The 14,922-nt window shown below is 40.0% G+C and overlaps 3 protein-coding genes across 4 annotated transcripts in view; 1 reads left to right on the forward strand and 2 right to left on the reverse strand.

Annotated features, from left to right (window-relative positions):
• The window catches only part of LOC111854135 (TBC1 domain family member 8), a 29,498-nt gene extending 22,890 nt beyond the window's left edge, over positions 1–6,608 (reverse strand). The window contains exons 1-3 of the mRNA XM_023831779.2: positions 6,211–6,608; positions 1,011–1,121; positions 221–339 (exon numbers count right to left, since the gene is read on the reverse strand). Of these exons, the coding sequence (XP_023687547.2) occupies positions 221–339; positions 1,011–1,121; positions 6,211–6,337 (357 nt within the window). The 5' untranslated portion in view covers positions 6,338–6,608. The remainder of the gene's footprint in view (positions 1–220; positions 340–1,010; positions 1,122–6,210) is intronic.
• A 1,463-nt stretch (positions 6,609–8,071) lies between these two features.
• On the forward strand, positions 8,072–11,507 carry LOC111854139 (phosducin-like 3). 2 transcript variants are annotated; one of them, XM_072700773.1, is made up of 7 exons: positions 8,072–8,091; positions 8,261–8,360; positions 8,522–8,639; positions 8,752–8,842; positions 9,269–9,412; positions 9,645–9,853; positions 10,544–11,507. In XM_072700773.1, exons 2-7 carry the CDS (start codon positions 8,355–8,357, stop codon positions 10,687–10,689), a joined length of 714 nt encoding a protein of 237 aa, XP_072556874.1. In that variant the 5' UTR covers positions 8,072–8,091; positions 8,261–8,354; the 3' UTR covers positions 10,690–11,507. The 2 variants fall into 2 exon arrangements, with proteins under 2 accessions (XP_072556874.1, XP_023687554.1); XM_023831786.2 differs by lacking the exon at positions 8,072–8,091 and having other exon boundaries at positions 8,246–8,360.
• LOC140578809 (neuromedin-S-like) overlaps positions 11,297–14,922 on the reverse strand; it is a 63,277-nt gene continuing 59,651 nt past the window's right edge. Inside the window, exons 5-9 of the mRNA XM_072700774.1 lie at positions 14,803–14,829; positions 14,663–14,716; positions 13,093–13,167; positions 12,949–12,971; positions 11,297–11,460 (exon numbers count right to left, since the gene is read on the reverse strand). Coding sequence (XP_072556875.1) covers positions 12,963–12,971; positions 13,093–13,167; positions 14,663–14,716; positions 14,803–14,829 — 165 coding nt within the window. The 3' untranslated portion in view covers positions 11,297–11,460; positions 12,949–12,962. The remainder of the gene's footprint in view (positions 11,461–12,948; positions 12,972–13,092; positions 13,168–14,662; positions 14,717–14,802; positions 14,830–14,922) is intronic.

A 14,922-nucleotide genomic window follows, 5' to 3' on the forward strand; every position in this document is an offset into this window, starting at 1 on the left:
CAAATGTGAAAAAGGGCATGATGGAAAGTGAAAAAGGAGAAGGAAGGAGGGAGCAAGAAAAAGAGAAAGAAACGTAGAATGAAAGACAGAAAGAGCGGGAGAAAGGGAGAGGTGGGGGTGAGGAAACAAGCAGGAGGTGACTAAGGTGCAAGGAGGTGCAACAGAAGGAAGCCGTGCGTGATTGAGTAAACAGGACTTGCCCCCCCAGTGGTGACAATACCTTCACTTTCCCTTTGACAAAGCTGGTGATGTCCTCCTTGTTCTCAAACACTGACAGAGAGTGCAGCAGGTTCTGGACCAGCCAGTCCCAGTGCATGTTCACCTCATCAGCCCCAGCTCCTGCTCAACAGCAAGCGATGGTCAGCGAGCCACGGCAAGAGGCAAAGTGGGACGTGTGGAGTGACAGAGCAGAACCTCTGTGTGGCAGGAGAGCCCTGGTCCTGAGTGACCACTATGTCCAACTAGCATAGTCTGGTTCGATTTAGGATTGTTTATTTATCACATAATGTTATGCAGTGAAATGTAATACCCAAGTCGCTCCTACACTGTGCAACTAAAAAGTAGAAGAAAAAGAAGAGAGCAATAAAGTTACAATTTTAAGTAATAGACTAAGGTAATGAAGAATGAAAAATATGTACAAGAAAATGGGGACAATGTACATGAGCAATAAAGCAACAGTGAACATTGTTCATTTTCAGTGTTTGCACTATGTACAAAGTGGCACTGAGCTTGACATGGTGGATCAGGTGTACAATTGACATTGAAGACTTTCTGCATTATATAAAGAGTGAGAAATCAAGAAAGGTGTGCAATTGGTTAGATAATTAAAATAGCAGCATAGCATTCATTTGAATCATACGATGCACAGGAGATGTGAAATAAATGTGACATGTAAGGATCCAGACTTTGGAAGAACAGAAGAAGAACCTTAGGCTTTGAATGCAGCGTATCAGAGGCTGAGCACTACCTGCAGAGCTCTGGTGGACGATGGAGGATTTCCGGGAGCTTACCACTAGCGATGACCCAGCTGACCTGAGAGCCGGGGGTCTGCAGGAGGATGCGGAATGGGGCCACCCGGGCGTTGGAATCCAGCACCGTATCCAAGGCCCCCACCAGCAGCCCTGCAGGCACGAGGCAGGACAGCAGACTGTCACCGTCAGCCAAACCCTGTGGCCCCAGCACCCTCAAACATATTCACAGGCAGATTTACACCTCAAAGTGAGCTTTCACTTAAGCCGTCAAGACCGGTTGCCATGAGTCAAGTCAGGAGTTTTATTTATCACATGCACACAGAGCACACGGAGAAATGTGCCTCTGTAAGCACAATGTGCAATTAAAAATGACAAAAAACGTATACGTACATATACATATAAACACACATATACATGCATACATATACACACATATATTATATACACAGACACACACACATTATAAACATAAAGTATGTATCTATTTGTATATATACGCATAAATATATATGCACATAATACGTATATATGTGTGTGTAACATATATAACATATTATATACGTATTGTGTAACATATATAGCATATAACATACAGTGACATACAGTGTTCGGCTGGTCCTGGAACATAAACACTTAATCTGGAGCCCAGACACCCAAACCAATCCTCCCCACCAACCATGAATCTGACCACCTGCCCAAAACCAAAGCATGGGTCCAGCCCCGCATGGCCTTAAAATACGCTTTCCTCTGGAATGGCCATAAACAGCTTGTTGTGCAAATTAAGCCCAGTAAACTTAACAGGCAGCAAGGTGATTATCCTCTGGTTCAGCTTTACTGCTCAGCACTCAGGGATAACAGGGGAAAAAAGAAAACAAATAAAGAGCTCATTTCAAAGCTGGCTGGGATTTTCAGCACCTGTCTGATCACATCCATGCCCAAATTCAGTAACATTTTCTCTGGAACCAACAGCATCCCTTGCTGTTCCACTCCCCATAAAAGCAACAGCCATTAAGCATCCATGTCATAATGGCAGCTTGAGGAACAGATAAAGCACTCTGTCAGCACTGAGCACTCATCCCACAGAAGGGCAAGCCTCAGCCTGCAAATGACATTATCTTCGGGGGGGCACTGCATGCTCAACAGCACAGCAGAGTACCAATGGCTGATTGAAGCAATCTGTGTTTCTCATAATGATGTCACTTCCTGCGGTGACACCATCTGTTTGGAGCTCGTTATCAGAGTCGGGCCCGTTTCCCACAGCCACTCCTCAGGGTTTCTCTCTCCTCATTTTAGTCGTGGATTTCTCACTCAGAGAGCTTGTCTTCCTCCTGAATGTCAATCTCAAGCAGGTACAAGAAGCATTTTCAGATTTTTGTTCACCAAATGGCAAGAAATTTTCCTGACCACAAGGCAGTAATGGAAAGAAAAATAAAGTGAATGAAAAATACCCAATTCTTTGCATGACATAACTTTTGAAACAAGATCAATTGTTCAATGATTACAGACAAGCCGTAGGTTACAAATAAGGTGCATTCCCTAAGTCTGTCCAAGTCTAATTTGTAGGTAAGTTGGAGAAAAAGGAATACAGTTAAAGGTTTTTGTACACCACAGGTTTTTAACACTTTAACTTTTCATTCTTTGTTTATGAAAAATGGAAAAGTTGAGTGAACAACTATAAATGAAATATAAGTAAAAGAATACAGGTTTTCTTTACAACACAGAAAGAGTAAGTAACAGTGCATGCCTGACATCCTATTAACTGGTTGTGTTGTGATGGCACAGTCAAATTCTAAGCTGTCCTTTAACTTTAAATGAACTAGTCAACCATTTCATCCCACGAGACAGAGCAGTATTTAATGTCCCTTGCGGAAAGAATACCTCAATTTTTCTCTGCTGTTATAACTGCTAGAGGAGGTTACTTTGATGAATCAAAGATATTACATTTCCTTGATAATAAAGATACTCAAATGGTGAACATACTGTAATATTTTTTGTTAGCAAAGAATATTGAGTATTTTTACAAAATGTTAAGTGAGTAATGTGCAAAAACTTTCGACTGGTAGTCAAATAATAATAATAATAATAATAATAATAATAATAATCATCATAAGTACCTACATGAACTGTACTGTCGGTCAAGCCAGCAAACCACTGAAGCCATGTTTTCACAAGCGTCATTAAGTAGAGTCCAATGAGACAGATTTCTTTTTGCCAGATCAAATAGCCATTGGCATAATAAAAGTGTCAATTTTCTCAAAATGCTGGTATTGTACCATTTTCAAAACTACCGTGTTTTTTTTTTCCCAGTACTGGTTTACGACGCAACCCAATTGCACGCACACACTGCTAGCAGCTGAAACCAAACCCACAGCCCCAGGTGCGAGGTCACAATGCTAACTATAGAGCCTCCGTATCAGTGATTACTGCTACAAACAGAAAATGAAAAAAAGAGCAAATCTGCCTGTAAATATTAACCCTTACAGAAATGTACTTACTACAGCATTAGCAAGAGTAAGTGAAAGAGAACAAACAGAAGCCACCATGAGTAACAGAGGTAAGCAGGCATTTATCACTTGCAGGAGTGAAATAAAGCAAGTCAGTTATACAGCCACAATCCTAGGCTGTCAGCCCTACATAAATAGCAGCATGGAGTGTCCATATTGATTAATTTACTTCTTTGCTAATCTAATCCCAAGAATGCAACACATCAACTCAGATTCATATTAACCATGAGCAACAAATTCAGTCCACAGTGTATCCCAGCAGGGCTGTGGAGTCGGAGTCGGAGACAATTTTGGGTATCTGGAGTCGGAGTCGGCAAAAAGTTAACCGACTCCGACTCCGACTCCGAATAAATTTAAATGGGAATTTAAAAAGTAAGTTGAAATGTCCCAATTCACAAACAGTCATAATGAACTACTTCTCTGCTGTAAGAATAAAGCCCAATGCATGCAGTGCATAATGTTACCACAAAACGAACATGTCAAGTAACCATGAAGCATGCTTTTCATTGACTGTATGCGTCACTATATGGGATGTAATGCACAGGTAAGGTGCGGCACCGCTTTCCATTGTGTCGTGTTTCACTGTTACAGGGAACTGTGAACCTAGCCTAAAGCCCCCCATACATTTACAGATGCACTGCCGATTTTTCGGCCGTTCAACGAGTCATCACGCGTCAAACACCTGAAAAATCATCTGGTGTGTTCTCAGCTCCGTCGGCTCCCCTTCGCTATGCGCTACCCTTGAAACCTTGTTTTCATTGTGTTTGTCTTTAATCTGGCATTATAGTAGAGTGTTGGCTTCCTAGCCAGTAGTTCTGTGGTGAAATGACATGTATGTTGCCTTCCTTTCCTTCAATGGATGTAGAAAATACATTAGCATAGTATATACATACAGAGGAGTCGGAGTCGGGGAGTCGGAAGATTTAGAAACTGAGGAGTCGGAGTCGGAGCATTTATCTACCGACTCCACAGCCCTGTATCCCAGCTCTGTACCCTATGCTGCCTATAACAGGCTCCCAGCCCTACCAAACGACCCAGACCATTAAAAGTCATTATAAGGTGACCGATTGAGCTATGAATGGATGGATGGAACACCTAATGCCATGGCAACAGGTGAACCAGCCCAGGGTCAGAGCAGCAACAGGGACAAATGACTGCACAAACTTAAATATCTAAATAAATCACGAATATCTTCAAGAAGGAAAAAAAAAAGTTCTCCGCCCCCCGGGCACACAACAAAAAATGGATTCGGCAGCTCCTTGATCTTGTTCCACAGTGTCGGACCTGGAGGGCCAGCCTGCCACAGTTTGCAGGTTTCCCTGCTCAAACATGCTTACTAAGCCTGGCAATTGGCTGGTGAGGCGAATAAGGTGTGTTTGAGCAAAGAAGTCTGCAAACTGTGGTGCAGAGTGGCCCTCCCGGACCGGAACAGGGGAACACTGGCTCTAAGTCTTAGAAATTTCCCCACAGCATTTTATAACAAAGAATTTTTTTAATGAGTTATCTGCATGAATCTTGCTGAGGGCTATCGCTTTGGAACCTTGTGACTGCATCATTGTACTCCTGGCTTATATACTGAGTACGTCTGGCTTTTCTGAGTTGGTGATATGAAGGAAAGAACAAAAGGAACATATTGTACACAACTTTATTTTACAATATTACTGCCTAGCTATTTATTAACTTTACATATAGTCATCTGTGCAAATCATGACCTGAAACCTATTTGTTTCCTTCTATTTGTTCCGTAAAGGCTGCTTGTGAAGGAGGAAGTGGAACATCCCTTTAAAAAAAATGTAAGAAAAGTCCTTGATTTTCAAGACGTATTCCCATTCTGGCATTGTGTCAAACGATGTTTCCTTTTTAGTTTTTTTTTTTGCTTTAAGAAAACTGATTTTGCCAGGAAATGGAGCAGAAAGGAAAAATAGATTTCTTGACTGACGATCTAATTGGTCGTTAATTCCAACCTATTACTTTATGAACCCCGTTTTTATTATGATAATACTATGCATAACCACCATTCCCACAACCGTAAGAAAGTTATGGAATACGGAAACGCTGGTTTGAAGCGGGGCATTGCAGTCCACGCGACAATCCACCAGTTTATCAATCAAAATCACGAAATCGTGAAACCTAATAGCAATCGATAGATCATTAGCGACAATCTTTTTTTTTTCTTTTTTCATTAGCGACAATCTTGAGACGGATGACCGAACGCAACTGACGCCAAGTAATATACAAAGACTGAGTCCAGTGTTTCGTTAATGACTTTTATTTAACTAAATTTATCTTAATTTATCTGTAAACCAGAAGTTTTATGTGCAAATCATTTAACATACTTATCATTGAAAGCTAAATTTATCCTAAAGCAAAGGTTCCAGGTTCAGAAACGAATTAATTCAGTTTTGCTTTTTCGTACTGTGAAACATAATATACTACAGATATGAAGAACATGATAAACAGGGAAATAATTAAAAATACATAATAACATAATGGCTACCTTCATCATAGTATCAATTAGTATATGTTTCCTTTATAGAAAGTATAAAAATAAGCAACTTCCTTACTGCACAGCACTAGCGAAGGAGCTCGGTTTCTGCCAAGTCTGTGCACAGCTGCGCATTTTCTCTATAAACTTTGAGCTGCTTCGTTTGTCCAGTTTGGGGCGCTTAGGCCGTATGTCACAGCCCCCAAAATGCGTGCGCCGCGGTCCCGCATCCAGAGCACGGCGGTCTTACCTGTTAATTTCCCCCCGGAATGGCCATGGCCCCTCCTGCGCTGCAGAAGGAAATAAGTGTTGGATTTCTCCGTTACCCACAGCTTGAGCGCGTTTTTCAGCAAAACCTCTTCGGGATTGAGCCACATTCTTCAGCGAAGATGGAAGGGAGGAAAAGAACCAGGGGGAAAACGCCGTTGTAGCACCATAAATGCTGAAGTGCGCCGGCTGTTTTAACGTCGATTCGTCAGGAAAGAGGCGAACTTCTCGGGATCATCCATGATTGAGCTGAACCGCTGCCCGGTATCTTGCGTTGTGTCAGATTTCATTAGTCCCTCTACCCACTAATGTAAATACAGACAGCGAAGCGCCTGAGCTCTTTCCTTCCTACAGTTCCGGTGAAAACAGAGGAAGTTTCATTTGAATATCCTTTTGTGATTGGCGATTCTTTCGGATATTTTTGTTGTTGGTTTTCCCCTCCCTTCGCATTATAAACAGCAACATGAAAAGAGACGTTAAAACACATCGAGGCCAGCTACATATAAAATCAAATTGCCAATGACATCTTATAAGGAAAAAGATGTTACACGGTCCATTATAATAGATCTTTAATATCTAGGAATTGTATAGCAAATAGTGCTGACATCGCAGTGCAATTTCCTTTTGGCGGCACGACGGCAGATAAATCTTTTGGATTATATATGCACCGTGCAATTGCTTTTTCAGTGTTCTGTTTTGGTTTATTTGTTGTAATGTAGAATCATTTAATTTGGTGTTTTAAGTGGTAAGTATAGGGAAAGCTGAACTAATGGCTTGAACAATGAATGGTTGTTGCACTTGTCACAAAGACTTGAGCTTTGACTGACTTTACATTGAATAAAAACAAGTGTAATGTCAGTTTTAAGAAATTATTGTCTATTATACGACATCCTAGGGAAGGATAAAATGTGAGATATTCAGATTTTGTCTTAGAGGGTTGAGAATGAATGACAGCTTTCTCATTAAGTTACTTAGTATACCACGGTATGGAGTGTCAGCTTTTACATCAGGAATGCTCTGCTAGGGCAAGTTAGGGGTCTTGTAAAATTCTCTGATGCATTTATTCTGTGCTACTACAAACAACATTAATATAGAACATTACCATTACATGCCATTGTAAGGGTGAAGGAAATTCATCTTCGATTCATCATTATTCTTGAGGACTTGCTCACGCGTTTTGTTTAACCTGTTGGCTGTGTTGCTAATAGCACTATGGTGAAATTTCCAAGCAGCGTAACAATAATAACTATATATAGTAGCCTCCAGAATTCCATGCTCAAAACTGCGGTCCATATTGAACAATGAATCAGCTCGGATTAATGAGGACCTGTGATTTATTTATTAAGAATAATAATCTATAACATTACATCTACAGTGTATCCAAACGTAAAATTAAAGCAAATATACTAATTAGTTCAGTGTATTTCATATACTGAGTTTTCATATATCCTATAATCATTACAATTACAACAGACATTTCGCTGAAATATGTATATCATGTGATAACAAAAGTAAAAAATCATAGAATAAATTACGTTAAGTATTTTTAGTAAAATAAAATAATTAATCCATTTGCTTATCTGTATTAGGATCACTGGGGGGTTGTATTTATAAAACATTTTCCTTTGAATAATTAAACGTAATAATATTTTTCATTTGGGAAAAAAAACAATAATACGTTTGGGTTTCAACAGATTCAAATGGGTTAAAATATACATATATTTTAAAAAGGAAAATAACATAATATGTATGTGTGTATATTTAGTTCATGTTCTTTTACTCACAGCTGCTACGATAAGAATGTGACGTTCCGTGTCCTTATTTGGACATGGAGTAGATCCTTGCTGGTGCAACGTGGATTAAGGTCCGGGCAATTCGTTTAACGTTTATACTTATATAGCTTAATAACATTACAGGCAATGAATTTATAATGCATATAATAAAATATTCTGATAACTCAATCTACATAATAATTTATCTTTTGTTCTCTCCTTTGACCTATACGAAATAATTATAAGTCTTTTTTTTTGTAGTTGACGGACTGTATCAAGAAGCACACCGCCCTTTTGCGTGGTTCATAAGGAAATAGGGAGGTCTTGAATTTAGCTGCAGTTCAGTATATCAAAAATGCAGGTATTTATCAAAATTTCTGACATGTTTTTAAATATCTTTTTAAAATATATGCTGTTACATAGTTTGGCCAACTACGCGAAGAGTAAACGGCAGCAATTAATGACCCTTGAATCGTTTTCTTGAATTCATATAGTTCACTGACTTGAAACGTGTTTCTCCAGGATCCAAATGAAGACACTGAATGGAACGACATTCTCAGGAAAAAAGGCATCCTTCCCCCCAAGGAAACGCCGAAAGAAGATGAGGAGGGAGAGCAAATCCTCCAGCAACAGTCAGTTGGTGAGTATTTGTGGTGTGGATTACACAACTGTATTATTTTAACATGTTACGGTGTGTGAAACACGTTATCCTCCCGTTACCACCCGTCATCTTCGTTTTTACAATGCATCAGTAAAAACCTACGAAGATATGACCCTGGAAGAACTTGAGGAAAATGAAGACGAGTTCAGCGAGGAGGACGAAGCGGCCATCGAGATGTACAGGTCCGTCCAGACTATAAAATGTAGGATGACCATATTTTGCTTTCGAAAAAGTGACGCCGGGGGCAGGGCGCAAAGAGAGGCGTCAAAGCAAAACAAATGTGCAAACAGACGGTATTCTGACTGTAGAAATTAAATTGCAATATGAAACAAAGCAAAATCCCGGACTTTTCTGGCATTTTTAAGTCACGAAAAATAGCACGTATGGTCACCCTAATAAACTTAACGTGGTGGCATAGGACTGATGAACTCCAGATGAATTTCAAAGGACTTTAAGTTTATAAAGTTTATGTGGTTAACTAAGCAAATTCTTATGGACTGGGTCTTGAGAGAATCTGTAGTGCAGTCCTTATGTAATAGGATAGTTTGTTGATTATTTAGTACTTATGGTCTTCATTTCCTGTTTAACTTTTGAATTCATACTTTCAGACAAAAAAGACTTGCAGAATGGAAAGTCAATCAGATGAAGAATATATTTGGTGAGGTGAAAGAGATATCGGGACAAGACTATGTACAGGAAGTGAACAAAGCAGGTCAGGGCATCTGGGTAGTGCTACACCTCTACAAACAGGGGTGAGTGCTTTCCATCCTGGTCCTGATCCTAGAGATCACACACGGATAGTGCTTCATTACTTTTGTGCCAGAGTTTTTATTACTGAAAACTTTTATTTCAGAAAAAAATTCCTTAAGACCTTCTTTTGCGTTTTGAGTAAAGAGGCCACTAAATAAATCTGTGTATGAGCATCGTTGTAGGTTATGGACTTGTCTCTCAGACACTAACTGGCCCTGGTTTCCTTCTTCCCAGAATCCCACTTTGCACACTGATAAACCAGCACCTCTCAGTCCTGGCCGGGAAGTTTCCCCAGACGAAGTTCCTTAAGTCCATCTCTAGCACCTGCATCCCCAACTACCCTGACAGGAATCTACCCACTATCTTCGTCTACTTTGAGGGTGACATGAAAGCACAGTTCATCGGGCCGCTGGTGTTTGGTGGCATGAATTTAAAAATTGAAGGTGAGAGTCTGTGCATATGGTACTTCTGCATGAGAAGCTACATTGTTCCTCACAAACACACATTCCCAGGTTGTAGGTACATGCGTCAGGAGATACACCATGGACTACACCTGAGAACAGCCCGTCGTTTAATGATTCCACTCCTGAAGTACTCTAATCCATAAGTTTTATGTTCGTAAAATGGGAATTTAGCCAGAGTTTACTGTACAAAATTTAGTTATCTTTACAACTGTGGAATATTTATAAATCTAATTAAATTTAATATTGTATGTTTTGCTTTCATGATATGCTCTAAATAATACGAGTAGTTCTACTTCCAGCTTATAGTGTAAGATACAAATACTTTCAAGTGAGGTAGCATTTGACTTGCTAACATTTTGTTACTGTTTTGGTAAAATCTTTAACATAACTTATCCATGCCCTTCGGCTGGGTAAGTACTTGGATGGATGGAGGAATGGATGATAATATAACTGATCTTTCTCAATGTTCATTCTGAGAGACCCTTTGGCTTTTCAGGGATCCTCAGTTACTTTTTCAAATGTCCGTCTGGTAATACTGCCCTGTCGACAGCATAATTGGTGCTTTTTCTGTTTTCTTTCTATGTCCATGATAAAATATTTCTTGTATATTATATATTAGTGAAGCATGATGCATTTTAATGTCGCACACTTTTCTCTTCACTAACACAGAGCTTGAGTGGAATCTTTCAAAGACTGGAGCTGTGAAGACAGATTTGGAGGAAAACCCAAGGAAACAGATAGAAGACAAGCTCATGTCGTCCATCCGGTGCTCCCTGCCCACAAAAAAGGACAGCGAGTCTGAGGATGAAGACTAGCAGCCTCTCGGGATGAACTCGGAACAGCCCTCACTGGCGGGGAGACCAGCTTCCAAGTTTTGCCACTGATGAAGTGGTACAAATTGTTCAGTGACCAAGAGATCTCTCTGCCGAGAGGCAGCAGTTCTCAAAAAACATGGCGAACCAACATCCTCATGATCATGATTCTTATCCACAGAGAAAACAGCTGATATCTGCCCAGCCTCTTCAGGAAAGTAGGGAAGTTACAGCAATATCCCACTGTTTTTTTTTTTTTTAACTACTACTGTTTGTTTCAGAAGCTTTTGTATAGTTTTAAAGAAACATCTTATTAAGTTTCTAATATATTAACGCTTTGTGCAATTACCTGTTAAAGTAAATATATTACTCTTCAAAAAATTTTTTTTAAAATTTTTTTTGGAAACATTAAGCTTCATGATGCTTGTGCCCCGAGAACATTTTCTTGCTTTTATACCCCATGCAAAGTTATGGCCTGCAGGCCTTGGTGAGTTTGACCAGCTCTGTAATATGTCTTCACAAAATGAGCCAGATGTGCAGAAGAACCTCCATTTAAACTTTGTCACTTTTCAACATGCTTTTATTTAGACTAATCAAATGTGAGGGTGCGATTCAGGATCACCATGGTTACTGCCTGACATTCAACACTATAGCTCCGTGTACCTCATATGCATAAGTCATTCTGTAGTGTACAATACAAAGTGCTGGGGTTCTTCTCCTTTTATGTACATGGTTCTATACACTGATGCTGTAGTCCTTCTGGAGTCTTCACATCTTCAGGGAGAGAGAGAGAATAAAGCATTGATGTGCTGAGTCCTCAACAGACATTGTTACCCATTATTGATCAGTATGGGGTCCTTCCTGTTCCTTGCTGCTGTTTTATACCCAACATGACCCCCTGGTGTGATTCTCCATGTTGGTATTAGATGTGTAATTGGTGTAGAAACATCCATAAGACCGATAGATGGTCATTGTAGGTATCTGGATGCATCAGATAAGTGTATTTCAGGTTATGGCAGAATAGTAAAGAAACGGTCAGGGTAATTTCCACTGATCCCAGGTCAGTTCCTGGCCATACAGTAAGCATATTCTCCTTCCTCGCCATGATTGTTTGTTCAATGCATTATATATGGCTCTCATAGTGATGAGATCTGGCTATTAATTTCTCAAGAACTGTGACACACCAACAAACCAGCTATTTACAGAGTTGCATGAAGTGCTTTGACATACAGCCCAACCATTTCATTTAGCAAAACATTGCATTAGTCAGCAGATATAAGTGATAGCAGGTTTATAGCCAAAACATTTTAGTATACTAAACCTGAAGGTTGAAAGCTAGAGGTTTATGAACTGTAATAATTACATATTGTTAGTACTTTTATTTTTGTTTGCAGTTGCTTACATTTTACTCATCTGTTGAAATATCTACATTACATATAAGTGCCCTGTTCAAGGATACAACAGCAATCTCTTTAACCTACCCACTAAACTGAAGCACCCCTTTGTTTTGAAGTGTATCTAAATAGATTTGCTGTTTACCACTCTATGGGTCCTGGCTGGCCTTTGATCTGACTTACGGGTTCACAACTTTGGTCCTGTAGCGGGGTCTGCATAACTTTTAAGATGTGAGATTCAAGTCAAAAAAGTCTGCATTGTTCATTTTTCAAGTAGAAAGCTGCTGTTGCACCCTTGAAAAAGATACTTAACCTGAACTGAGTAACACAGATGGGCAAATTTATGGATCTCTTGGGTTGAAAAAAATTATTCATTAATCATTGTGGGTAATGCTATTAATTAACCATCATGACACACCAAACCAGAAATACGGTGCTGAAATTTAGAATGATTCCAGCTGTTGTATCATCATCAATGGGAGCTCAAAACATAATTTAAAGGAATTCCATTAAGGCAGTTCTGGATTTCAATCGTATTTGGACTTAAATTATTGGATTGAATCTGGGTGACATTAGGATACATGGGATATGCATGTTTTGTGTAAAGTAATGCAGTTTGACCCCCCCTTAGGGTTTATATTAGATGCCTTTGTGTTGCTGTTGGGTTCAGGCAGGTGCCTAGGTGATTAGGTACAGAACAGCCACAAAACCGGAATTGGTAATTCTACCACTAAACAGTGAAAGAAGGACATAGAACATGAGACAACCCCCATAACATCAAAAGTGAAAAAGCAGCTTTCAGCTCTCCGTGGCCTAAGTTACTCCCATTGATGACAGATATAACCAACAATGGAAGATAACATCTTACCTGTACACGCCAACTCAGCTCCGCTAAGGATAAACAGAGGACATGCATGTTATTTTGAGCCATGAGGACAGTGAACACTTAATTAACAGTAATTTATAATTTATTAACAGTAGAGAAATACATCGCAGGTAAGTGCATTCCTACCCAAGGAGCAGGTTGCTTTCTTCTCTTCTGTGAGAGTTTGGGGTACAGACGCATCAAAGGGTGGACAGATTGGGACTACAATGGTAGACAAGACAATGGTTGTGGGATTGTACATCCCCTTTTTGAAACAGAATTTCCAAAGGTACAGTGGTACCTCGGTTCTCGAACTTAATCTGTTACGGACTCCGGATCAAATCCTAAAAAGTTTGAGTTCTGATCGTATTTTTCCCATAAGAAATAATGGAAAACCAATTAATTGGTTCCCGGCCCCCAAAATTACACCTAAATATGTTTTTATGAACAGGTTAAAACAAGAAGAGCATTTTTTTCTTAATGGCTTCCAAAACGATAAAGATCTTATCCCAACATTACCCCTGTCCTCCCCCGATCATCCGCTCCTTCCGTGTGCCACGCCCCCTCGTTAACCTCGTGTGGGATCCCCATGTGATCAGCTGTTTCTGGTTGTTGTCATTAGTCCTCTGCAGGGGCGCCGTAAGGGGGAGGAAAGCTAAGACGATGAGCAACAGGGGCCCTAAAAAATTAGGAAAATAACTGGATTGGTTTGGACTGGGGGGCCTGATATGATATGCTTTCATGGGGCCCAAAATCTCTAGCAATGCCCCTGGTCCTCTGTATTAAGTCCGCGTTTCAGTTTGTTTCCCCAGTCCGGTCATTGGGTGCGTTCGATTTGCTTACAGCGCTGGCTTAAAGCAACGCATTCTGATCCTGACGCAATGCATTATGGTTAGATGCATTGCGACCTCTCACCTGGCTGCACAAACTGGAACCGCCTCCGTGACGACACACCTTTGCCCTTATTGACTGAAGAGTTTAGTTACACGCAAGACGTATCCCGGGCAGTTCCGATGCGTAATCTGCTATTCCTCCCGAATATCACGTAAAGCAGTGAGAACTGGTTTTCAGTTAATTTACCTGGCAAAATAAAGTTTAAATAAATGACATAAATGCTCTAATAGTACACATAAGTTAGTGGTTTATTTATTGTTAGTTACTGTAATGTTGCGCTGCTTTATTTGGTTGATCGTCCAGTCTATGAAGAAGGCATTCAAGTAAGAATTGCATTGTAGTATGACTCATTTCCTGGCACGTACGATTTATATTAGGTCAGTGTTCATGGTTCGACTTCTGATATTCAGATCGAGTTCTAGGTCAAACTGGTTTGTTTGACTTTCAAGAAATTTGAGTTAGAGAACCGAGGAACGACTGTATGTATATTCATGGCAACATTTTTCATAGGCAAATATGAACCAACATGAAGCACAAAATACACAGAGCAAGTATGTATGGCTCAAAACATCCCTCAGTGCTGCAAGGCTGCCTGATTAATGGCTGAGCTGCCCTCGGACCCAAGCACTGCTCTTAGCTGTATATATATATGTGTCTATGTGTCAAAGGAGAGCAGGATGGGATATGTGATGCATTCCAATGTTCATGTACCGGTATTTGTGCATATGGCAAATAAGGGATCAGGATCATCATTGGTTCTCATAATGAAATTTAACCCATCACCACCCCCCCACCCCCATACACACACACACGTACCACCTACCTCCCGCTGCATGGACCGCAAAGAGTTTTGGGCTTTTGAATAATGAAACAAGAACTGAAAAAAGGAGAGAGTCTCCAATGAAGTTCATATGTATGGAAAAGAAGCTTTATGAATTATTTGATACAAATAATGCTACCTACTCGCTTATATACATCTTGAATTTTATCCTGGAATAAAAAAAAAAGTTGTCAGAATATGAGAACAGATTGTTGTCCACTGGATCTAAAAGCATCTTCTGCAAGAAAATGACAAACATTTAC

Source organism: Paramormyrops kingsleyae, chromosome 16 (genome assembly GCF_048594095.1).
Source record: "Paramormyrops kingsleyae isolate MSU_618 chromosome 16, PKINGS_0.4, whole genome shotgun sequence".
In the NCBI taxonomy this organism is placed as follows: domain Eukaryota; kingdom Metazoa; phylum Chordata; class Actinopteri; order Osteoglossiformes; family Mormyridae; genus Paramormyrops; species Paramormyrops kingsleyae.

Coding starts and splice junctions, on each gene's coding strand:
- LOC111854139 (XM_072700773.1), top strand. Junction 8,640..8,751: donor CCTCCAGCAACAGTCAGTTG/GTGAGTATTTGT, acceptor ACAATGCATCAG/TAAAAACCTACGAAGATATG. Junction 9,854..10,543: donor CATGAATTTAAAAATTGAAG/GTGAGAGTCTGT, acceptor TCACTAACACAG/AGCTTGAGTGGAATCTTTCA.